General features: G+C 34.7%; 1 protein-coding gene across 2 annotated transcripts in view; it reads left to right on the top strand.

Annotated features, from left to right (window-relative positions):
* Nucleotides 1-26,921, top strand: part of LOC148955678 (bridge-like lipid transfer protein family member 3B) — a 62,858-nt gene that overhangs the window by 18,296 nt on the left and 17,641 nt on the right. For both annotated transcript variants that reach the window (XM_089103430.1, XM_089103436.1), the window contains exons 5-12: nt 2,935-3,101; nt 4,411-4,564; nt 9,203-9,471; nt 10,614-10,809; nt 12,698-12,790; nt 16,145-16,317; nt 19,785-20,037; nt 22,672-23,714. In XM_089103430.1, the coding sequence (XP_088959556.1) occupies nt 2,935-3,101; nt 4,411-4,564; nt 9,203-9,471; nt 10,614-10,809; nt 12,698-12,790; nt 16,145-16,317; nt 19,785-20,037; nt 22,672-23,714 (2,348 nt within the window). The remainder of the gene's footprint in view (nt 1-2,934; nt 3,102-4,410; nt 4,565-9,202; nt 9,472-10,613; nt 10,810-12,697; nt 12,791-16,144; nt 16,318-19,784; nt 20,038-22,671; nt 23,715-26,921) is intronic.

The following is a 26,921-nucleotide window of genomic DNA, read 5'->3' as shown; positions in this document are numbered from 1 at the left end:
AAAGCTCCTGTGTACCTTCAGTTTGATCAAATAAATTTGATGGGTCTGATGGGTAAGTTTGATTCATAAGGCGTCCCAATGACTAGTTCCCCATCTACAACTTTAAGAAGACAATGACTCATCCTTCGATTTAAAAGAATATCTGTTTTTGACCTGTAGGAGACACAGGGTATACATCATGAATATATTTACTGACTGACCAAAAATGAATCAAATAGGGAAAAGAAGCTTTTTTTATTTTCAAAGGATTTCTTCGATTTACCTGCGAAATGTGAGCTAATGAGGATTGATCCTGTCTCGCTATACCTAAAAAGGGTTGGAACAAACACGGGAATTTTCCCAGTCATCATATCTTCAAAAAGCTATGGATTGGGACATCAAATCTAGGACAAATTCCCCAGTTTGAAACTTCGTATGGACGATTTAAAAATATATCCAGTAATTTGCTAAAAATTTGAAGGAATAAAGAGACCAATAAATGTGGAGATTGGGAAGATTTCCTACAACTACACTGGACCTAAAATTAGCTTGAGAGACAATATCAATGAATGTATATCCAAATAACACCCTAATTTAAGCATTAATAAAAACACAGCTGGCATAAGCCTTTTTCGGGAATGTACAACAATGATGTCATTTTCACTTGTTGATAATGATGTCAATTTCACATGTTCATAGATAGTCTATAATCCATCCCTCCATCTTTGGAGGGATGGTGAATTAAAATCTTGATTTTGAACTGAAATAAAGCTGCCATCAATCCATGGCTAATTGGAGAAAAAGCCAAGACAGATAGTCTAAGTGAGAGATACAGCTGGCATAAGCCTTTTTCAGGAATGTATAAAAATGATATCATTTTCACTTGCTGATAATGATGTCAATCTCACTTATTGATAGATAGTCTATCATCCATCCATTCATCTTAGGGCAGAACTAAGGTAAATAGTCACAAATAAAGTAAATATTCATTAAATGACTGATCAAACACTAGGCGTAGTGAGCATATTGCTAAGCTGGGAATAACTCATCTGGCCTTCCGCCAAATACACCCAGGGGTTAGGGCTAAAATATAGTCCTCTCTTAGTGTTCACTATGCGTGTGAACATAGAAAATGGGTTTAAATACTATTCAGCGTGGACTTGGACAAATTGCCTTCTAGGATTATTATTTGGCATTCAATGGCTAAAAAGTTTTTTGTCATTTCCTACTATCTGTACTTATCTTTAGGAATTGGCATTATGAACATAAAAAATTAAGAGGTAATAAAATTCTTTAGCGCCCAAATATTCTAAAAAAGGGGACTTAATCAGTTTGACTTCAGATGGCCTCTGACGCAAGTAATAAGAATATGAATTAAATAAACATATATTGTACTTTCTTAAAAAGGCACTTTGGTGATGTGAAGAATGTCTAGTCTGTTTACATGGCTCTATTATCTTTTCCATCACCCGCCAAAATAAAGAAACATTCAAAACCTGAATGGAACCTAATTGACGACAAGTAACGATAAGAGAAATTAAGTCAATTAATTTTTAAGAAAGTTTGACCTCGTACAAGAGAGAAATGTAAAGGAATAATTAAAAATCATTTTAATACACAAAAACAGACATAACCGTAAAGAAGACAGTATTTAAAATAAGCTTAAGCAAACATAACTTGATCTGTTTTTCCCTAATGTTTCCCTGAATTGTTGAGATTAGTTCCCTATATTTTCTTCCCTACCCCCAGAACACTAGATACACCCATATTATGTCTGTTATCCGGGTCAAAGCAGGACCTGTGGTAAGCCCACCCATAAATAAAATGACGCATGTAAATAATTTCAATGTTTTCAAAACGTAAAAAATCAATTTGGCCTACCATGTTTTATTCGAGTTTTGGAATATCAATAGATAGTATTTGCTCAATTTTTTCTTTCAGAACCTGGAGAAAGTTTCGATTTTTTAAGCCACATATTTCCTGGCTTATTAAACTGCAGCCACAGGGAAAACATTCCAGTCGATACCTCCACTCAACTACTCGTAGTAAAAATATATATAGTAATCAATAAATATAAAAGAAAAAGTATAAAGACAAATAATATAAAAACGAAAAATAAAAAATAATAATCAGTAAGTCGAATTTCTGCGAAATTATAAACCAGAACAACTTATTCAGTCTTTCAAATGTGAAAAAGTAAAATAAGTAATCATATAAAAGAAATTTTATTGTGTTTTTTCTATTTGATTCTTTTTTTTGTATTTTTAGTGACTAATATTACCGCGCATGCGTTAGGTCAAAAGTTATTTACTACAAGCGTCTCTGTTAGATTGGACGGGTGCAATCTTTTCCCATCCAAATGATATGCTTTTCTTTCTTTCTTTTCCCAAGGACAAAAGTCAGTATTACCAATTTTAGAAAGGTACTCCTCGTTGTTAGCAAAACTATATTTATTTAAAGTCAAATGATTTGTTTTTGATACAAGTAAGGAGACTGCTAGTGTTTTGAATGTTGAGGTAACAATGATTTGCTAACGTTATTGTCAATCGTATTAGTTTTTATTTTTTAGAAAAAAGATTTAAAGTGTGAAATTTACCGCAACATTTGGCGAATACTGTTGTATATTTTTTCATACATTTACTTTTTTCCAGTTTGATGGAATTTTTTATTGTCTTCTTTTCTGGCTGTAATTTCAAAAACAATTTTTAACTGATAATTGGTTAATCATTTTGGTCTAACTTAACTTGATCTGTTTTCGCCCTATCTTTTCCCTTAATTGTTTAGATTATTAATTTCTTCTCTACTCCCAGAGAACTGGATATACCCATATTATCTCTGTTATCCAGGTCAAAACACGACTTCTTGTCCTAGTTAGTTGGATTGGTAATAATAAATTCTGGCTTAGATATAAATAAGCATTCTGACGGGTGATAATTTGAATTTTTGTTTACTCAGATTGTTCTGTTTTGGGTGGAAGGATTGTAATTCTGTTGGAGGACCTTCTTTGGGTATTAACAGATGCACAACTTCGAGCAGCAATACTTTTTGCCACGTCTTTACTCGATGTCATTGAACAAGAAGATGAGATGAATAAGAAATTCAAGGCTGTTAGAAAGCTCCAGGTGAGAAAGTTGTAATCGAGTGTGATATTTAGAAATATTGAAACTGGCTGTGTAAAATATTAGATTTTTCTTTTACTGTACTGGCTGTTGTGAGGAAGCTACACTGTTACAGCGGCCTCATAACAGTATACGTTGCAATAGTTTGGTATGTACTGTTGCAGTATTTATATGTGCGTAGTCTCATAGCCAAGCCCTGTAGAGGGATGAATACATCGTTTCTAGGCAGTTGAGGGGGGGGAATAGAACATATCTATAGTATGTTTGCGATCCTAAATTCGCTGAAGCAGGTGCGTATGGTGGGGGGCAGGGGTGGCTGCTGCCCCCCCTCTAGTAATTCAAATTTACATTAGATATGGCTGAAAAAGCAGATGGTATAAAAATTAGAAGGTTGAAAAGGCAGTTGAAAAAAGGTATATGGCTAAAAAAGCAGTTGATAAAATGTAGATGGCTGAAAAAGCTGGAAATAAACAGCTGGAATGACAGAATAAAAGTAAAAAAAGAAGCAATTATCCATAATGTTTTGGAAAGATTTAGCTCTAATTCAAGAAGATTAATGCTTATTGATAATTTTTGGTGATTACTTATTAATAAAGATTTCATAGATATGATAGAACTTGCTGGCAATATAAGGTTTTGTGAACTGACAATATAACTTCAGCTCCCCCCATGCTCTCTATAACAGCATCGGCTGCCCTCCCCCCCCCCTCCCTAGACAAGAAGCTGTGTACGCCCATGCTCTGAAGTACTATATAGATATGGTTAATTTATATCCCTTCAGGCCCCTGCATAGAGAGGAGCTTTTGGGTTCCTTATTGGATTACTTCATTCAAATTAAACGACTTACGGGGATTTACCGACAGGTATCGGAGGTGCTTACCTGTCAAATTAGGTGAACCAAGTACAACGCCAAACTATAAACTATTATAGACTATAGACTATGATAGTTGCAAGAGGGTTTCCCTTACTGAAGCCAAATGTTCGCTTGTTAAAGTTAATCTAGGTTAAAAATACTCAAGGTGATTATTTAAAGTTTGTTGGTTGTTTGAAAATGTTTGTGGTTCATCTTCGAAGAGTGTTCGGAGTTTCAACAATTTATTTTTATTAACATTTTTATTAATTTTTATAATATTTTAATATTTTTTATTAATATTTTTACTAATTTATTTTTATTAGTTTTTATTAACAGGCATAAATTTGATTTTATTTATTTGTTATGGTTGTAACGCTTTTTTTTCTATTCCTACTTGAGCTCTCGTAAATCCCTAAAGTCAAGGTTTTAATATCTAGTTTACCATGTTCTTTTTTTCAGTCATTGAAAGGAAGTTTAGGACAAGAAACGAAAAGGGCGGCTGATTCACGACCCTCAGTAGCCTCGAAGATTTTCGCCAAACATGATGTGATCGAAACCTCTCACCATTTGTATGCTGGAAAAATAGATTTGCACTTCTGTGATGATCCAGGAGGTATGCTTTTCCCTCAAAACAATGGTTTTATGTTCTTATTCTAAACTAATACTAGAAATTCATCGCTTTGTTGACTGACGGAGGCCGACTTACTGGTAAGCCCTCCCTGCTCAATTCCTCTGGTTTGGCCAACCCCCAAATGGGCTTCGTAAATTTGCCTTTCATTAAAGCCCATTGATTAGTCTTTCAATAAAGCCAATCTAACTATTGTTGTCATCATAAAAAATGGGAAGGTTTTATTTGGGTGGTTTCGAAACTATGAAGCCTTTAGAGCAATAACATATTTTCGTCGTCGTTGCAATATACAACCGTGAAAAAAAAAGGAAGCCTAAATAACAAAACTTGACAACGCTGTTCGTTCACAAGCCAAACATCAAAAACCCAACAAACCCAAACATGATTCATTCAAAGCCCAAACATTTAAAGTTATGTTTATTGTCGGATCCGAGCTTGATCGGATTTTTTTTTTGCCGGGCGATTTAGATTAATCGCCCGGCGAAAAAAAAGAAATTAAATCATGTAAGGTACGGTCGAGACCATCAGCTGAAAACCACTTGGGCATGTCGGTAACTATAATTCTGAAAAAAATTTCACGATTAAAACTTTTTCTTAATGGAAGAAAATGGTTGTTAGAGAAGAAAAACATATTTGTCAACATGATTAATTTTAATTAAGGTACATTGAATTGAAGGAGCAGCAAGGAAGCAGCACCTGTCTACTTGTGTTCTAAGCCAGTTCTATTGGACTCCATTCCGTCGTTGAGGGGATGAAGCTGCCTGTTAACATTGTAGGAAGGAAAGATAACAGTTTTTTGTATTGTTTAAATTGAAAATTTCTCTGTTCTTTGTCAGAATTGTAGAAAATACTGAAAATATTCAAATTAAGATTGTTGCATTAGAATTCCAAAAGTTTTGCATAAGCATGTGACAAGCAATAGATGAATCCATAAACATATCAAAATTATTTATTTGATGTACATTTGAATCTTTATAATGAAAACTTTTTATAGTTTTGACACAAATTAAAAGTAAGTAAAAAAAAAGTTTTTTTTTCTGTATTTTTTTACGAGGGATAGCGGATTTTCAGCTCATTGGTAATCAAATATTGAACACAAATTAAATTACTAAAGAACTAGTTCCCGATATTGAAAAAGAATTAGTATTTCAGCTGTTTCACTACCATGAAAGAGATTAATGAAATACATTAGTAAGATTTATAAATAGATTCATAATTTTAGATTGGTTCTACTGAACGAGGAATGAAGGAAGGGTATGGGCTAGAATTCTATACACAAGAATCTTTATTTCAGTCATCAGTTCCTTGGCAATTGCAGTCAACCAATTACTTTCAGTCAATTCATAGTCGCATGTTGCCAAGTACTTCAGTGTATGACTTGATACTTTTGTGTTTCAAGGAACTTACCCTGTAAGATTATTTCAGTTTGATTATCAGTTCAGTTAGATGAGTTACCCTATAAGAGTATTTCAACTACAAAATGCATAAGATACACTTCTGCATATTATAAAGAAAGAATTTGTTATTATAATTTTCCCTTCAGAAGAGGGCATCGTCAGGAATGGTACAGAAAATTAGTGTAGGCGTTAATCATCTGGTCGTTAGTACAGGCGTTAATCATCTGGTCTTTAGTACAGGCGTTAATCATCTGGTCGTTAGTACAGGCGTTAATCATCTGGTCGTTAGTACAGGCGTTAATCATCTGGTCATTAGTACAGGCGTTAATCATCTGGTCGTTAGTACAGGCGTTAATCATCTGGTCGTTAGTACAGGCGTTAATCATCTGGTCGTTAGTACAGGTGTTAATCATCTGGTCGTTAGTACAGGCGTTAATCATCTGGTCGTTAGTACAGGCGTTAATCATCTGGTCGTTAGTACAGTCGTTAATCATCTGGTCGTTAGTACAGGCGTTAATCATCTGGTCGTTAGTACAGGTGTTAATGATCTGGTCGTTAGTACAGGGGTTAATCATCTGGTCGTTAGTACAGGCGTTAATCATCTGGTCGTTAGTACAGGCGTTAATCATCTGGTCGTTAGTAAAGGCGTTAATCATCTGGTCGTTAGTACAGGCGTTAATCATCTGGTCGTTAGTACAGGCGTTAATCATCTGGTAGTTAGTACAGGCGTTAATCATCTGGTCGTTAGTACAGGTCTGGTCGTTAGTACAGGCGTTAATCATCTGGTCGTTAGTACAGGCGTTAATAATCTGGTCGTGAGTACAGGCGTTAATCATATGGTCGTTAGTACTGGTGTTAATCATCTAGTCTTTTGTTCAGGCGTTAAACATCTGGTCGGTATTTCAGGCGTTACACATCTATTCTTGATTACAGGTTTTAAACAATTGGTTATTAGTACATGTTTTAATAATCTGGTCGGTAGTACAGGTTTTAAACATCTAGTCGTTAGTACAGGGGTTTATAATCTGGTCGTTAGTACAGGCGTTAATCATCTGGTCGTTTGTACAGGCGTTAATCATCTTGTCGTGAGTTCAGGTTTTAATAATATGGTTGTTAGTACAGGTGTTAAACATCTAGTCGTTAGTACATGTTTTAAAAATCTGGTAGTTAGTACAGGCTTTAATCAACTGGTCGTTAGTACACGTGTTAAACATCTTGTCGTTAGTACAGGCGTTAAACATCTGGTCGTTAGTACAGGCGTTAATCATCTGGTCGTTAGTACAGGCGTTAATCATCTGGTCGTTAGTTCAGGCGTTAATCATCTGGTCGTTAGTACAGGCGTTAATCATCTAGTCGTTAGTACAGGCGTTAATCATCTGGTCGTTAGTACAGGGGTTAATCATCTGGTCTTTAGTACAGGTGTTAGTCATTTGGTTGTTAGTACAGGCGTTAAACATCTGGTCGTTAGTACATGCGTTAATCATCTGGTCGTTAGTACAGGCGTTAATCATCTGGTCGTTAGTACAGGCGTTAATCATCTGGTCGTTAGTACAAGGTGTTAATCATCTGGTCGTTAGCACAGGCGTTAAACATCTGGTACAGGCGTTACACATCTGGTATTGAGTACATGGGGTACAAATCTGTTCGTTAGTACATGCTTTAAAAATCTGTTAGTTCGTTAACGCGTTAATCATAAGGTCGTTATTAATTGCGTTAATCATATTGGCGGTATTTAAGGCGGTTAAAATCTAGTAGGTAGTACATGCGTTAATCATGTGGTCGTTAGTACAGGCGTTAATCATCTGGTCGTTAGTACAGGCGTTAATCATCTGGTCGTTAGTACAGGCGTTAATCATCTAGTCGTTAGTACAGGGGTTAATCATCTGGTCGTTAGTACAGGTGTTAATCATTTGGTCGTTAGTACAGGCGTTAAAAATCTGGTCGTTAGTACAGGCGTTAAACATATGGTCGTTATTACAGGCGTTAATCATCTGGTCGTTAGTACAGGTGTTAATCATTTGGTCGTTAGTACATGCGTTAATCATCTGGTCGTTAGTACAGGCGTTAATCATCTAGTCGTTAGTACAGGCGTTAAACATCTGGTCGTTTGTACAGGAATAATCATCTGGTCGTTAGTACAGGGGTTAATCATTTGGTCGTTAGTACAGGCGTTAATCAACTGGTCGTTAGTACAGGCGTTAATAATCTGGTCGTTAGTACAGGCGTTAAACATCTGGTCGTTAGTACAGGCGTTAATCATCTGGTCGTTAGTACAGGCGTTAATCATCTGGTCGTTAGTACAGGCGTTAATCATCTGGTCGTTAGTACAGGTGTTAGCACAGGCGTTAATCATCTGGTCAGTCCCAAAATCTAATTAGATTCCTACTAATTTGCCAGATTTGTTTCTTCTTTCTATTGCTATTATTTTTAGCTATAATACTACTCCTGTTACTATGAATTAGAATCATGATAGATCAAGGGCTCAATTCATTTGCATATTATAAAGGAAGAATTTTGCAGAAACGCCAACTTTTAGAGGTAGAATAACCTCAGAAATATTGTTTAATCCCTTAAAACAGCTTGAAAGGGCGTCAGGGAATAAATAACTGTTTATAAACTAAGGGCTATAATTAATAACTAAGGGATCCGCAGGAAAATAAGTGCTTACTTTTAGTGAACTTGGTAGGGTTTAAATTCAACAGGATAAGCTGTAGCTCTGTCAAAAAAAAAAAATGCAAACTTAATTTTCACTTTACCTGTACGATCAAATAGAATAAGTAACATTTATTTCGGGTATTTAAAGACTAGAAGGGGGCTAGGGTTAAATAGGAATCTTGGAAGCTATATGATGTTTGAATTCATATGCGTTTAGTGGAAAAAGGGGCTTAGGAAAAAAACCTTTTTATCAAGAGTTATCAAGCCTTTGGGTTAAATCCCCCTTCAAAAAATGTGATCAAATTACGTATAAATACGCACTTCTGGTCTAAGAATGGTTAGAAAAGTACCTTTTCTATAATTGACCCCCTCCCCCCCCCCCAAAAAAAAAATCTCGGGCATGGGTCTGCCTATAACTATTTCAAATCGATTTTTATAAATTTTCTTGATAGAAAGTCGAAACTAATTTGACATTCTCTCTGTTTTCCAATCTTTTCTGAATATCAGTGTCTAGCTACAGAAATTTGTGTCTAAATCCTGCTTAGGATTAGTAATATCTTTTTATTTTTAGACGGTCGATCATGTCATCCTAGTTTGAAAAATGGTGCATCTCTCCAGGTCAACCTGTCTAAGTTTCAGTTAGACTATTACCCATACCATCTTGCGACAAGTGATAGAAATCATTGGTTGCGCTATCAAGACGGTCCTGCTAATCAATGGCTTTACAAAGGACTGCAAGATCTAAGATCAAAAATATTTGAATATGTGGGCGTGTCAGGAAATGCAGAGAAGCAAAAGGTAACACGGAGTCAAGCCATGGGAACACATCAAGAGACGGCGGTAAGCTTATCCCCTTTTAATCTTTACTGTTTTTTGTGTTAGGGTTGAAAAAGATAAGAAATGGTGGAAATTTAAGGGGAAGTGGATTGGGGCGAAAAAAGAAAAAGACCTAAAACAGCTTACGAGCTGTAATATTTGAAATTTTAAGAATTTAAGAAATTTTAAGTAGACTTAAGTAGTCTTAAGAGCTGAAATTTTTTAAGTACACTCCTTCCCACTTCTAAAAGTGTTTAAAGTTTCATCTCTACTATCTGTATAGTTTTTTCTTATTATGCTTCTATATAATTTTTTATTTATATTTGTAGACAATTTCGGAGGCCACCCTGCCTTTCCATGACGATAAATAAAAGTTCAAATAGGGATAAATCCTTTTAATAGACAGTGTTTCACAAACAGTGATAGAAATTCACAAAAAATACTGCTGATTACTACTGATGATGGTCACTGCATATGTGACCGAAATATCTGGTATTTTTTGTGAATATATATCACTGTTTGTGAAACCCTGTTTATTAAAAGGATTGTATTCCTATTTGAACTTTTATTTATCGTTGTATCTGTACTAGTTATAGAGTTGCAGGAAATGATATAAAGGAAATTAAAAAGGAAAAGGAAATTGAAATTTTAAGTAGAGTTAAGAGCTGAAATTTTAAGTAGACTTAGAGCTGAAATTTTAAGTAGACTTAAGTAATCTTAGGAGCTGAAATTTTTGTAAGTAGAATCCTATCCACATTTAAACTTTCGTTGGAACTTTCATGTCTACTATCTGTATAATTTTTTCTTCTTATGCCTCTATTTATTTTTTTTTATATTTTTACTAGTTTATCACTATTAGTCTATGTATCAATCAGACCCTCTCTTTGTCACCTCTTTTACTAAGGATAAGAACCCTTGACCACTACTTGTCTTCTGAAAGGAAACTTCTTGAAAATGCTGTGCTAAGTTTTAAAATTCATTTTCATATTTGTCATGATGTCCGCTGCTAGTTGTGTGCTTTTATGACGATAAAAATATTTTATTTATGTATTTATATTATTGTAATGAAGAGTTCTTATTTCATCTATGGGCTGATTTTAAGCAGAATTGGCAAATAATAAATTAAAAAGTATGTATAATAATCAATAAAAGGTTTACATTTCAAGGTCCCAAGACAAGGTGACGAGGGCCCTTCAATTCAGAGTCCCACAGAAGAATTGAAAAAAAATAATTTGCGTTCCGCCATTGATAGTCACTTGAGAAAACTGATGTCATCTTCAGTTGTTATGCGGATACATGATATTTCAGTTCATAGAGTTGCTTTGCCTGGTTCCAAGGGTGTACCAAAAGAGTTTTTTACAGGTGAGCTCATCTCTGTTACTATCGTGAATGACCATGTGTTGTTACTAGCATAAGACCCGACCAGCCGTCCGAGTTGAGCAATAGCTATTTGCGATCTTGCCTAAATAAAGTGTTGGCCATGAAAAAAAAAAACCTTCGAAACGATCTTTTTGCTAGACATTGGGCCCGTAGGAAAGCTTTGGAGCCAAAAGAATAGCATTGGTTATAAGTTTTTCTAATCAATAAATAATTTCGTATCTTAAGTTTATTTTCGGTATCTGTTATTGTCGTTATTTCCCCTTTTTTTTAAATGGCTTTGAAACAAACACAAAACTAGCACAGTGTATTGCTAATTTGATCTTTTCTAGCTCCCCTCTGAAAACTTGGATACTTTTTTTTTTTATCATATCCCCAGGCCCTAGTAAGCAGAGATCTTTAAGGTGATAAGACTTGTTCCCGAATATGGCTGGCCGTTTGCTGCTGAGGTTTCAAAACTCATTTGGTACCACTTCAGAAGATCTGCAATACTATTCGTTAGATAGGTATTCAAGGTTACTTTCAAGGTTTTTTTTGTAACCCACATGCCAAAAAAAGAAAAATTAAGATTATAGAGGTAATAAAAAACACAAAAGGAAAAACATAATCAACCAACTCAGCGAAAGAATCACATAAGACGATGGTGAGGAGACATTTGCGCATAAGCCATACCCAAGAGAATTACTATGCCGTATATCGAGCAATATCCAAATACAAAAATTATTCACCAAAAACCCTTCTTTGTCCACGATGGAAGATGTTTGATTTGACGTCAATGACTTCTAATTCATCTACTCACCTCCTCCAGAGGGGCTATCCTATTGCACTGTTTGTCAAGGTGAAAAGACCAGACCGTAGGCTCATACATTAGCAGGGGAAAATACGAGCAGGGGAAATGTCTACGAAAGAGGCTTTAGTGAGGAGCAGCACATTCACCTGAGACGATTTTGCCAAAGTATAATGTTGATTCGTTCAAGTGGAGGATGAATAGATGCCTGAAACCTAGTCAGGAAACTAGGTAAAAGCTAAATTTATATGCTCGCCTCTAGAGAAGAAAAGGGTTAGATGGGCACATTCCATAAAAAAAAAAAAAAAAAAAAAATTAAGAACTCCATGTACGACGTCAAAACGATTACCGTAAAACTTCTTTTCGATATTTCAGACCATATAATGCAGAACCTGCTCAGGCTCCTGGGACAAAATCTCCCTGGAGCCGAGTGTTTTAACAAATGTTCCCATTTCATGGCAGCAACTAAGAATTCATAAACTTCCTTATCGCCTGATGTACATAGATTCTAATTCTATAGATACAAATGTTGTACTTATTCAGCTTCTTTTCTTTATTTCTTACCCTATGTTTTCATTTTTTTTCTATTTTTGTCTGACTTTAGTTTTATTTTTTATTTTTGACAATGAGAACGACTTAACGCAAGTCAAGCCGAAATGTAAGGAGAATTAATTTCTAATTCTAAGGATTTCTGATTCTAAAAATTAATTTCTGAGGAGAAAAGAAATATAAGGAGAAATAATTAATCACATAAACTTGAAAATATGTCGCACATGGAATTTAAATTTAGAAGCGATATCGTTTTTTTTTAATTTTTTTTTCAGCTAGGACTGTAAAATTAAACCTGATGATATGCTTCTAAATTATTTTAATCCATGTTTTTCATTTCTATAAAAGCCAAGATGAATACTTTTTTCTCTTTGTTTTGAGAGCTTTCCCATCCTTCCTTAATTCATTCGCCCTCGGTAACTTTCGTGGGGAGACTGGCTTCTACCACTTTAAATATAATTCTTATTTGTGAATTATCACATGCTTGTGACGACAGTGAAAATTCGTTTGTGTTCACAGAATTTTACCCTATTCTAGGAGATAGAGTTAAGTTTGCAACGGATTCCGATGCTCCTTTGGTACACTTGGAGTACACTCAATATTTCTACGCAGGAGGGATTAATTTCCCATGTGAGTATGTTCCTTGAGCTGTTTGTTCTATGCTTGGGAAGTAGATCGACTCTTAAAAGTATTCGAACTTCATGACGGGCCACTGCACTGGAGGGGGAAAGGATTTGATATGGACTCAAAATTTCTCCTATGATTGTAGTCTGGGCTATGTGTATGTATTTGATAAACTCTTTAATACACTCGAATCTCGTCAAAAATAACCCCCGCAGAAAATCCCCCCCCCCGTGGAAAATACCCCCCGGAAATTAACCTCCTCCGTTGGAAAATAAGGTTTCGAAATTTGAGAATTTTATTTGAGTTTTTTTTCTAGTTTCGTTGAAAAGTGCTAAGGAACGGAAAAAAGAGGAATTTCCACACCAAAGTATCTTAAAAAATTAGAAAAAAAAAACGCAAATCCGTTTTTGTTGAAAAGACTTCCATACCAACTTCTGCACTTTTTGGCAGTAGTGGATGCCAAATTAAAAAAAAAAAATTGAAGAAGAAGAAAATGTAGGCGAACAATCATCAAAATTAAGCTAAAACATATGGCACCAAAATTTTAAGAAGGTGTAGCTATCCTTTGAAAGGATGGTTGGGAATCAACAAATGCTTGTTGTTTAAGTTTTTACGGACGAAAGCGTTGTCAAATTCTAAGAGTTTGTTTTCTTATCTCCCAAGCGTAAAACTACCACAAATCACCGTTGGTCCATGTGGTCACCATTATTAAATAAACGAAACCCAAAACTAACAGAAATTACAATAGACAACCTAGTCGAACTCAAAACGAGCAAAAATTAAAAGTAGTATCGCTGACAACACCCATGTCTTCTAATGATCAGAACATAACTTGTGCTGGACTAAAAAAATAAAACCAAAAAAAAAACCGCGTATTTTCAGTTTATTATAAGTAGTAAAGTTTTTATTACTTATATTATTAATGATTAGTTATTTGTTAAAGTAAAAAAAGTGAAAACATTTAAAATGTATTTTGTATTCAGTAAAGAGCAAGTTATGTTATGGTCTTGAGGAGGTGTGGGGGATGTCAGCCCTACTCATGTTAATTTTTGCTTGTTTTGAGTTTGAACGGTTATTTTTTGTAATTTCGGTTCGTTTTTGGTTTAATTCATTAATTGATGGTGATTGGTGGTAGTTTTACGTTTGGAAAATTATTTGAACTTATTTTTACTCATTTTTGGCTTAACGAGGCTATTTACTACTCTGACAAACTTGTTTTGTACAAAAAGTTTTTAAATTAATATCTGTTCATTTTTTATTGACATAGTTTTTTTCATAAAAAAAAATTTATATCTTTTTTTTTCTTTTTTTTTCCATTAGACACCATAGTTTTTAGTTTGAAGATTATTTGACTTTATTTTCTGCTCATTTTTGGTTTAATGAGGCTCTTTACTTTTCTTTAAAAAACTTGTTCCTTATGTTTTCCATTAACAACTACTATCTGTAAGTAATTAAATAAAAAAAACAAGTTTTTCAACTGAAAGTAAGAAGCAACCTCAAACCTTAAAACGAACAGAATATTACGTATATAAAAGGGGTCGCCTCCTCCTCAAGACCGCTCTTTACGCTTAATTTTTTTATTATAGAATTTTAGAACAAAGCTTTTTGTTCTAATTAAACGGCCATTGTGTTGCAGGAATAGTTCTTAAAGAATTAATTAGGACAAAAAGTAAAAACTTTAGCTTAAAGAGCAAGATCTTGTGGAAGGGGCAACTCCTTTCAAATACGTGATAATTTCTGTTGGTTTTAAGCTTTGATGGTGCTCCTTACTTTCAGTTGAAAAAACTAGTTTTTTTTAAATTTAATGTCTGATCGTTTTTATACAATAGCGGGAAAACCGGATCTCTCTCCATGAAAAATTCCGGCACTTGTGTATTATACTCCACTCACTCAAATTTACGATGTGTAAAACTCGACAGTAAACCGGTTTTTTCGTTGGTCTCTTCGTTACTTTAGAAACAAATTTGGGCTATATATTTGTACATTAAGGGGGGGGGGGGTAGAGTATAGTGGGTTTGCATGCAAAATGTGTTAGGTTTAATTATTCTGCATATTATGAAGTAAGAATTGTTTTATGACTTCAAACTGTCCAAATACTTTACCCCCCCCCCTTATATGCAAATATATAGCCAAAATTGTATATTTCCCATCTTCTCTGTCATTTGTCTTTCTCTTGTCTCGCGCTAAGCTGAAAGAAACTAACGAAGAAACACGAAAGTACCAAAATTCCTTCTCCCTACGGAAATGAAAAATCAAAACTTAAATAAAAGCCTAAAATTTGGAAGCCTTATTTTCTGCCGGGGGGGGGGGGTATTTTCCCCGGTGTGTTATTTTCCGGGGGGTATTTTGGGGGTTGTATTTTCCGGGGGAAAATTTTCTGTGAGATATTTTCCACGGGGGGGGGGGTATTTTCCAAGGAGGGAGTAAACGCCTAGAACCGCTGAATTTGATGGCGTGATTTTCATTAAGATCGCTTGACATTTTAGGGGTGTTATCCCCCTTTTTCGAAAACCATTCAAATTTTCTTAGGCTCGTAGCTTTTGATGGGTAACAGTTAACTTAATGAATTGCATATATTAGGAATTCATTTTTTAGAGTTTCGATCCTTTTTAAAGTTCCTAACCACGAACTTTTCGAGGGTGGAAGTACTCAGACTTTTCAGTTCTCACTCGTAGAATACCTAATGGATACAGTTTTTTTTTGTAGATCGTAGATTTTTGTGGTATATTTGGTGATGCCCGAAAGGCCGACCTGTTTTTCCATAAAGGAATTAAAAAACCTCTGTAGCAAATCTTTATCCACCGATTTCCTTTGCATGACTAGATAAGGCTAATTAGCTCAATTTTCTTTGTTATTTCCAAAATGAACTTGATATGAATCAGCTAAACATTGTACAGTTTTGAAAATTTAGGCTCACCCTTTCCTGTTACGCACGGCAATAGTTTTCTCTGCTGTTGCCTCTCTCTCTGTCTCTCTTTCTCTCTCTCTCTCTCTCTTTCTCCCTCTCTCTCTCTCTCTTTCTTTCTTTCTCTTTCTCTCTCTCTCTCCCTCTCTCTCTCCCTCTCTCACTCCCTCTCTCTCTCTCTCCCTCTCCCTCCCTCTCTCTCACTCTTTCTCTCTCACTCTCTCTCTCTCTCTCTCTCTCTCTCTCTCTCTCTCTCTCTCTCTCTCTCTCTCTCTCTCTCTCTCTCTCTCTCTCTCTCTCTCTCTCTCTCTTTCTCGTGCTATTGTTTCTGGACTATCTAGTAGTACCTAATTTTTATCCTTAAAAGTTGTTTCTTGTTTACTTGACTTTGGTTAGAATTTCGTCCTGGAAAAATCTTGAACATGGAAGTCAAATAGTTTTGTGTCTTCTTTTAGTACCGCCGCCGAAGATATTCATGTTTATGACCCCTTCTAGAGTCCACCTCCATGTCCCGACAATACTCTGGCTGAACTCCTTTGGATTAGCTCTAGTCAATTCCTTGCCAAAAAATGTAGTTGAACCTTCAGTTAGTTATGTGGATGTCAGAATGGAAGCTCTTATGTTTACTGTAAGTTTTCATCTATTCCAATTCAGGGGTATAAACTGCACTATCCTGGGCGTGGATAATCAAAGGCTGAGAATATAGAACTTGATCTGATGGTAGTAGTGCTTGGTATATATACTTATAAGATTGGAAACTGGCATTAGTGTTGGCAAAAAGAAACTGCCAACGCCATCTAGCATCTGGCGTCTTTTGGCATTTTTTCAAGCTCTGCAATCGTTTTTCTGTCAGGGACTGAGTTTAAAAACTTATTTAGACAATTTCGGAGACTACACTGCCTTTCCATGGCGGTAAAAAAAAAAAAAAAAAAAAAAAAAAAAAAAAATTAGATATGACGGTCACTGCATATGTGACCTAAATATCTAGTATTTAGTTTAGTTTTACTACTGATGAAGGTCACTGCATATGTGGCCGAAATATGTAGTATTTTTTTTGAAATTTTATCACTGTTTGTGAAAGTTATCATTGTCTAGGATTTTATCCCTATTTGAACTTTTATTCATAGAAAAATATTTTATTATTATACTTGTACATTTTATTATTATACTTATTTATTATTATAGGCTATCATTTAATTATTTTTATTATTACACTGGAAAAAATGCAATGAAACGCCAAACACTAGCCGTTGATAGTTTTTTTGCCGAAGAGGATGATGTTCTTCTTTTAGTTTTAGTGTTTTTTTTTTATGGTTTGGTTTTTTTGTATTGTCCTCTGGACTTTTATCTTGATTTTTTATTAGATTATCCAGCACTGCTGACGGTCGAGCGGATTTCTCTACGGAAATATTTGTATAGTTTTCTTCTATTTTCACCGACTGTTATTATCCTCGTTTTCCCTTCTTTACATTTTTTTTTCATTTTAGTTTTTTTTCGATACTAGCGCCAGCTCCGCTCTTATAAGTTACCCATACTATTCGGTAGACACCTTAATGTACAAAGGATATTGAGAGGGAAATCTGATAGCTTAAGTTGCTTAAGGTATATGTCCTCTTTGAAATACGCGGTTTTATGACGATCTTCCTGCTGTAATTTGCACAAAAAGAACAAAATGCTTTTATCATCGGCTTCATTAGTTACATATCTATCCATTCACCAAGCCAGAATTATGATATTACTTAAACTTTTTCTTTGGGAACATTTTGAACTTACTTAAAAAATAGGGAAACGGTTCTTTTTCCAACGGTTTTTAATCAATTTTCAACGTATTTTCAATCCAAAAAACCGTCTACACCAAGTTTCAAAAACATAATTCGGCAGATGGATAGAATTGAATGTCATTTATGGAAGGATTTTAAAATTGTCTTCTTTCTTTGATATACAAAAATCATATGAAAGCATAAAAATAATATTCTAAAAAGTACACAGTGAACATAATCCTTAATTAGAAATTTATACAAACATACACATCTTAAAGACCTAGGGAAGATGGGGAATTCAATTTTTGTGCAAAAGAGCTCCCTTTGCACTTAGGCAGTTTTTGGTACTAGTGGGTGCCAAATTAAAAAAAAAAAGAAATATGGGTGGAAAATCAGCAAAAAATAGCCTAATAATATATATGGCACAAAACGGCTTAAGAAGGTTTTGCTTTCCTTTGAAGTTGTACTTTCTTCGAGAATCAACGGAATGTTAATTTTTGATTTTTTTACGGACGACAACTAATTGACTAAAATTTAAGTAATCAATTTTGTTTATTTATTTTCACAGTTCAACGTGGCAACACTGAAAAATGTGGTACTGCCCTAAAAGCTTTTTAACTTTGAAATAAACCTAAGGGAAAATATTCGAAAATCGCGGTTTTCAGGTTTGATTAGCCCCACGATTTTTCCAGAGGCAAAAATGTCTTTTATTTCCATGCCGTTGGTTACAAAAAAATTTTCTAGATTCAGAGTCCAAATCCCAAAAGACAACTTAAAAAACAAACAGTCCAACTTAAAAAACAAAACAAAAAAAACATACGCGTTTGTATTATTAATATTATTATTATTAGAATAAATATTACCATGGCCTTAAAAAAAAAGAGGTTGTTTCAAAATTAGTGGATAGAAAACTATGGATAAATTGAGTGAATAATTTAAAGCGGGTATTAAGCCTTTTTGAATTATGTTTCGGTAATTACCTTGGGGAAAGAGGGTGGTAGTACTCTCATGTTTTTGTATACAAGATAACCTTTTTCCTTTATTAACCCCTACCACCACTGCTTGTGAAGATGATCAGGTGGTTTGAATTATGGTTACTCCGAAATTTTGCCAATCATAATCCAATTTGTCAACCCTATTTTGCAATTAAATTATAATCTACCTGAAGTAATTCTGAAGAATGGTTCATCAATGAAAAAATGTGTTCTGGAGATTATTCCTTGTCGGCGTATGGGGACTTACGAATGATTGATTATGTTTTAACTTTAGTTTGATTTATGCTCGCACTGGGATGGCCTTTCCTCTTTTTTTCTTTTGCCTTGTAGTGCTTATTCCCTTGATTTGTCCTGCTTTTGCGTGAAGATGTTTGTGTTACTTCGTGTTTCACTTTATCTACGTGCTTATTAAGCTAACAAATCGAGCTTTGCTGTGAGTTGGGCAGACTTGAAATTTTGTTGTAACTACATTTTTTTTAAAGACCCAGCAACTAATATTCAATTCAACGCTCAGTGCGCTAGCAGTGGCTCTGTTAGATCTTCATCCTTTTCCTTAGCTATAAACAAAAATTCTTTTCTTTCTAAAGATCCCAAATGATTATACACAAGAGCAAGGAACTTGATTATGCCGTCTAATCTTTGCTACTATGATAAATGGCCTTGATGTTGATTACCCATACTAATTCAAATTCGTTTGAACCATACTAATTCAAGAATTCAGATTACTAAAAGCTTCCCAATGTCTGTTGAAGTCGAAATTAATGATGGTAAGATAAGGTAAACAGGTATTTACAGCTGTAACTGAGTTTTAATTAATTTATTTATTAGTTGAATTGTATTGAAATACAATTAATTGTATTTCAATTGTATTTCATGGGCCTTCGAATAGGCCTATGAACAACAATGTTTTTGACTTTTTTTTACATAATTTTAATAATTATAAATTTTGGACAGGCGTTTGAGTCAGCAGATAGAAAAACATGAATAAAAATAATATCCTTATATGGGGTCCCATATATGCATGTTAAAGTGATTTATATACAGGGTTGCCACTCCTAGTGATTTGTCACTATTTCTAGGGATTTTTTTATATTGCCTAAAAAATGACTAAATGAGCACATGAATCTTGAAGAAAATCACTAAGTCAACCAAAAAATCACTAAAATCTAGTGATTTATTTTTACCGGGTGGCAACCCCGTTTGTACTATGACATTGTAAAGGTTAAGGAAGAAAGCGAAACTCGAAGTTGGTTCAGATCAGGAGCCAAGTTGGCAGTTTATTACTACTTTATAAATCACAAAAAAATTGTTTTATTCTAGAGGTTGAGGTTTAATTCTAGGTCGTTCTTGAGGTTGATCTGCTACCTGGCCCACTTCATCCAGATCGTCCGACAAGTGCCCAACTTCAAGTATCTAGAGCCATTTTGAAGAACAGACGAAGCCAAGATTGTGGCTCAAAAGCTGACCTTGCGCGATGTCTTGAGTCAATGCAAGCTGGTGGCTATCTCTTCTTTGCCACGGATTTCCCAATGAAAAGCGATGACATGTCGCCAATTTCTGAGGATTTTATTCGACATGCCACTGAAGTTGAAGGTAGCTAATGAACAGAGTCAATGTTTAATTATACGTGATAATCTGAAAAAAAAATGTACAAAAAAATAACACTGAGTTAGAAATTATACCGGGGGACAAAATTTGTTTTTTTCAAGAACTAGGATGTGTAATTATGATAGAAATTTTTTATGTTGAATTCGAATATGCATCCGGAAGTTTCCGATTGCATGCTATTTCTGTGTTACTACTTCTGTTGACTTTGGGAATTCGACTTCAAAAAATTAATTTTCGTCCTTCAAGAACATTTTCTGATGCAATTTTTTATACTAAATTGGAAAGTATCAGTTTTTTTCAACACCTTAAAACCGACTGTTTATTAAACATGATTTTTAAGTATTCTACGGTTCTTAAATTTTGCCAATATTAGTCAGTGCAGTGCAGCACTTAATTAGTTAGTGTAGCACAATAATTATTAAGTGTAGCTAATGTAAGAACCTACGCTACAAATTAGTTTTAAAAATACAGAAAAAAAAACTGTGTTTAAGCATCCTCAATTTCATATACTAAATTGAAACGAGAAAGAGAAACAAAGACAGGACTAAAACCAATTGAAAAAGCTAGGTGGCATGGGTTCACTTTGAACAGAAAAAAAAAATGAAAAATAGAAAATAAAATCTTTTCACATTTTAGTCAGTAATGATAAATACAGCACCATGTCTAAGTATTAAAAACCATAAAGATGTCGCATATTTTAACCATCCATTTCCAAACTGAAGACCAGCTTATAGCAGTAGGCCACTAAGAGAGCCCCTGCTATTAAAAAAAACGCCCTTTTATAAAATTGGCTTACATAGTTGGCTTTGAACTCTATGGCTTAAGTAATCTAAATGATAGATGGCATTTTAAGGTTCATAGCCAGATGGCATTAAAATGTAGGCTTATATACTGGGATCTATATTATGGCGACTCAAGAATTTGCTTACAGTATGTTCTTATCAAAGCACTTTGGAAAAATCTTAATATTTGCTTTTAGTTTTGTAAATTATTTCCGCGGTTCAACGTCACAACAATGTCACAAAATCTTTTTCACATTTTAGTCAGCAATAACAAATACAGTACCATCTCTAAGTATTAAAAAACCATAAAGAAGTCGCATATTTTACCCATCCATTTCCAAACTGAAGACCAGGTTATAGCAGTAGGCCACTAAGAGAGTCCCTGCTATTAAAAAAACGCCCTTTTATAAAATTGGCTTACATAGTTGGCTTTGAACTCTATGGCTTAAGTAATCTAAATGATAGATGGCATTTTAAGGTTCATAGCCAGATGGCATTAAAATGTAGGCTTATATACTGGGATCTACATTATGGCGACTCAAGAATTTGCTTACAGTATGTTCTTATCAAAGCACTTTGGAAAAATCTTAATATTTGCTTTTAGTTTTGTAAATTATTTCCGCGGTTCAATGTCACAACAATGTCACAAAATCTTTTTCACATTTTAGTCAGCAATAACAAATACAGCACCATCTCTAAGTATTAAAAAACCATAAAGAAGTCGCATATTGTTTAACCGTCCATTTCCAAACTGAACACCAGGTTATACCACTAAACTGAACACCAGGCCACTAGGTTAGCGAATTATAAAAAGATAAAAATAATAAAGTCTTTCAAATGTCAAATTGTCTATTGTTTTACATTTCTAGCGTAGAACCAATGTTAAATATGCAGACCTGTTAGGAACATTCACTAAAATCAGATGACTGCTTGATTACTTTCCTCAGAGAACTGCCTAATAAATTTAGCTTCTAGTCTTATCAGTTTCGTCAACTGAATTTTGTTGTTGTTATTGTTTAGTTTGCCTACATCTTGTTTAGAAGCCTTGGAGAAATAGTGTTGAACTAAAAAAATAATTATCTTCTGTCTTATAAAATTATCCTGTCTTTTTTTTAGAGCTTTGATGGAAAATTATCATTGTCATACAGTTTTTCTTAAATTTTTTTGGAAAAAAACTGAAGAATTGTGCACATAAAAATATAGGAAAATACAATGAAAATTTAACTAGCATGAATCCAATTGAAATGATGTTTATTGAATATGGAAGTTAATGCTGTTATGATTGCTGCAATATAATCACAATTAGCAATGTATCCAGTGGCGTCAATTCACAACAACTAGAGGGGCACAAAATATATTTTTCTTAATTCGGGGCGGGGGAGATTTTTTTTCAATGAAAAAACAAAAAAAATATATCTTTGAATAAAAATACAAAAAAACAAGGTATTTAATTTTTTTTTAGGGGGGGGAATATAATGGGTAATGCCCATATCCGAATAAAATCTTGGGGAAATACCTCATATGTGAATGTACTCTAAACTCCAACACATAAGTAAATACCAAAAAAGAATCACTGGTTAATTACTGAATCAAATTGGCTTCTGAACTAATGGGTTCTGTCAACTGAATTGGCTTTTAAATCTTGTTGATTTGTTTGCCTATCATGCGAATTATCAAAATCCTTGGGAAAATCAATTTGTGAGTGTTGAATTGAAAGATGGGTATCTACTCTGGTCATGTCTGGTCATGTCATGTCTGGTCAGGTCATTTGAGCTTGCTTTTTATTAAATTTTTAATTTTGATAATCTTTAATTTTAATGATTCGGTATTCTTTAAGGTGAAAAGTGGCATGCCTCAACAACTGAACATGAGTCAGTAAGGTCAGGTTTATATAACAAAGAACTCTTTTGGACAGATAAACATGACATATGGGATATGACGTTAGACCCCGTTTGGTTTGATTTTGTTGGACAGCCAAAAAGTAATCCAGTGCCATTTATTGCGCCATTGCCTGTTACATTATGGATGTACCCTAAGGACACCTGTGTATACGTGCTAAGTCATGTTAGTAGCCTATTAAGTATTCAATTAAATCACCACCAGTACCTGTTTTTAATGCGATTGCAAGAGTTAGTGAATGAAATGAATGCATTTTTGACCGCTGATACGGAACGTTTATGCAATGGAGTTTCTACAGAAATGTGCATCTCCGTTGTGTTACCTCAAGTTGATGTTTCATTGCTGATGAATCCAACAGCATCTGACTGCGGCTCTCCGCCGTTTGATACCGAAAGCGTCTATCCTGAAACTGCTTCGATGTCTGAATTCAGGGTAGCTGCTCTTGCTCGTTTCAGAGAATCAAGATCAGAGCATCAGTTTAGCACATTTTCAGACAATGAAAGTCTGGATTTTCAACCATCTAAAGCGATTAAGGAAAGTTGGATTGAAGCTGAGGGTGTTCAAGAAGTAACTCCAGAGTGCACACCAGAATTAGAAGTCGCCCCCGACTCGAGAAAGTTAGATATTAACGAAACTCGAAAAACTATTCAATTCCAGCTACCCAAGTCGGATACATTTAGCTCTGTTAAACGTGGTTTTGCATCAGGTTTCAATCAGGTTTTCGATACCGTATTGAAAATTACTGATGAAGCTTCAGACACTCTTTCTGTCCGTTCTGATAATAGCGATGAAAGTGATGCATTTTCTCTTGTGATGGTAGATGAAAAGAATAGTAGTGATTATCTGTTTTGTTTCAATACTGACCAGGAGACTGTTGAAGTAGCCGACGAAGTTTCTGAAGAATCCAGTGAGCAATTGTCTTCAGTATCCTCTCCAAAAGAGGCTCAGATGAATTTCAACGGTGATACTGCTAAAAAGATGGTAAGCCCATTTCATATAGTCCAGTTTCAGTTTATGTAATCCTATTTTAGTCCGTAGTCCTATTTCAATTTCTGAAGTATCCAATAAAAATTATCACCAGTATCCTCTCCAAAAGAGGCTCAGATTAATTTCGACGGCGGTACTGCTAAAAAGATGGTAAGTCCTTTTTCATGATATTAGTTGTGCCCGAAATGACTGGGGAAATCAAATTTCATTTAAGACCCGAAAAGGTTATGTAAAGGTATTCGTGAATTGGACATTTTTACTTTTTTTCATAGTTATTTTTAAAAATATATATGAAAATTGGAGATAAAAGCCTTTAAATCCAGTAGTACTCAAACGGTCTTAACCAAATCATGATTACCCTTAACTACCTTTATGGAGTAAACACGACCTTTAAAATGTGACCAGTAGATAAATACCCTCTAGAATACTTGCCAATGCACAATTCGTTGTGTAAGCTACCCTTTCATCTTCACCTTGCCAGCAAACTTCAACTTGAAAACCACGCTAGTTACTTAATTGTGCTTCAATTAGCCGTACATAGACAGGAATGGCCGGCGAAAACTCTCCATTTCCCCTACCCAGAGAGTTATAAAATGCTCCTTGCGATTATATCTGCAGCAAAAAGATAGTTTGAAACATCTCGTCCATTGGAAGTGTTCAGTTCCATTATTCATGGGTTTATAATATTGTCTTGATTTGTATTACGTTTCTAAATTTTAAACCGTTTGACTTCGTCTAAACTGGTTTTAAAGTTTTGTGACTGCCGTTGATTCTCAGACAAAGTTGTGCTCTTTAGTTTTGGACGTGAGAAAGTTTAGAAGTCCTTCTTTTATGCTCTAAAACGAAAGCAATTGCTTCTATAAACTATTATTTATTATCTTTATAAAAAGCTATTATGAATTATTTACAGGGCAAGCCTCTAGTAAATCAAAAAAAATAATTTCCAAATTCAGTTGGAAATTTTAGGCATTTTAATCTTTACACTGAGATCAGAGTTTAATCTTGAAATAAGTTTTTGCTCTAAATGTAAACAAAGTAGCTTGAATTTGACCTATCTCCTTAATAATTGACCGTTCCTCATTGTCTTTACCTCGTTTAACTGTTTTTACAAGTGTAATTTTTTTTTCCAGTTTCCTATTAATTATTTTTTACAACTAAATTAAATATTCGTGCGAAAAATACATTTGATTGAACCTGGTCTCGTCAGAGTATACGACCTAAGCGCGTAAAATCCGCGACAGAATCTGAAATAAATCGTTGGATGTATAACTGGTCATTGGCTGAGAGTTGAATCCGAAGACCTTGGGTTACTAAACTGTAATTTTCGGTAAAATTAGTCTACTTTGAGAAGTTCAAATAATTTAGATTCCCGAAGAGGGGGGGGGGGAATGCTCATGGTCAGAAAAGTTGAGATTTATGGATTCCAAAATCTCCTGGCAGCAGAAAGAAAAGGTAATATCTCAATAGGAAGAAAAGATGTATGGAGGTCATTTACAATAACGGTATTCACTGTTTTTAGCATTTTGAGGCTGTGTCGCATTCTCAGGTTGAATCAATTTTAGGATCATAGACTGTTTCGCTTTTGCCAATTCTCGTCTTTTTTCTCATCGAATAACTTATCTGGGTTTCAATTCTTTGATGCTGACCAAATTCCGAAATACGAATTAAGTTCTTGTCAACAGAACATAGAAAAAAGTATTAGCGGATTTCGATTAAACGTCGTGATAAGTAAGAGTAAGGTTCCGAGAGTTACCTCTTGGGTCTCTGGACCATTCTCCATCATCTAATGGGGAGGAACGGTAGGGCTTCTAAATTCAGGTTTCTAGGATATCCACTCGTGAAGAGGGTTGGATCGAAACTAAACTTTGTAGGAAGCTAGTTTGGTTGAATTAATCCTAGGACTGTTGACCACGTATTGCAGATCCCGATTTTCATCTTTTTATTCTTATACTACTACTACTACTAACAATCACCGCAGCACCAAGCCGCTTGAGGCCAACACAGCTGCACACGCTCCTCCTCCATTCCAATCTATTCAAAGCCTTCCTCTTTACACCCTCCCAGGAAGTTCCCATTCCCTCTGAATTTTTCTTTATGACATCCTCTCACCCCAGACGAGGGAGACCTGCTTTCAGTTTTGCCCTAGACGATCGGGCGAAAAGGATAATCTTCCACTACCTATCATCCTTCATCCGCAGAGCCTGCCCTGGCCATCTCGATCTTTTTTTCATTATAGCCCTAGAAAGCGGGATTGAACCACATTTTTCGTACAGCCTACTGTTTGAAATTCGATCAGTCAGCCAGGTACCCAGAACAATCCGCAGGCAATTCCTCTGTAAAATATCTAGCAAATCTTCATCTGCTTTTCGGAGCGCTCATGCTTCAGAGCCATATTTGACCAATGTTATCGCTGTAGAGTCTAATATTATAATCTTAGTTTTCAGACTTATCTCCCTATTCTTCCAAACTTTTTTTTAAATATGAATAAACACCCTGAGCCTTGGCTATTCTACTTTTAACATCTTCACTGCTCCCACCGTCTTTACTAATAATTCATCAAAAGAACTGTTTGCACAAAATAAGTTTTTCAAAAAAACTAAAGAACTCCATTAAACCAAAAATGAACAAAAATAGAATCAAATAATCTACCAGGCATACAACAACCACAAAGCAGTATCGATAAACAAATGAAACCCAAAGCAAACAGAAATTAAAATAAATCAAACTCAAAGCGAGCAGAAAGTAACCTTAATACGATTCTAAACCCTTTGCTTTCTAAAAGCCAGAATATAATTTGTACTTTACTGAAAAAAGTCAAATGAATTTACTGAAAAAAAATGTGCATTGTCAGTTTAATATACATATGCTGATATTTATTCCTTAAAATCTTAATTAATTTTTGTTTTCTTGAAGTTATAAATGAAAACATTTAAAAGAATTTTTTCAGTAAAATACAAATTATATTCTGGCTTTTAGAAAGCATAGGGCTTAAAACCCTACTCAGATTAATTTCTGCTCGTTTTGAGTTTGACTTACAACATTTTCTATAAAAAACCTTATGCCCCCAGGGCATAACTTACAACCTTAGCCCTGAGGGCTCTGGGGGGAGTGTCATCCTCAAAGACCTAATATCCAGAATTTTCATCTACGTTGAACAAAATGACTATCTCAAAATTTTTATATGACGTGTTTGGCGAAATG

Source organism: Artemia sp. Qi Xiang Cuo, chromosome 2 (genome assembly GCF_049724085.1).
Source record: "Artemia sp. Qi Xiang Cuo chromosome 2, ASM4972408v1, whole genome shotgun sequence".
NCBI lineage: Eukaryota > Metazoa > Arthropoda > Branchiopoda > Anostraca > Artemiidae > Artemia > Artemia sp. Qi Xiang Cuo.
This window is presented reverse-complemented; position numbering and strand designations above follow the sequence as displayed.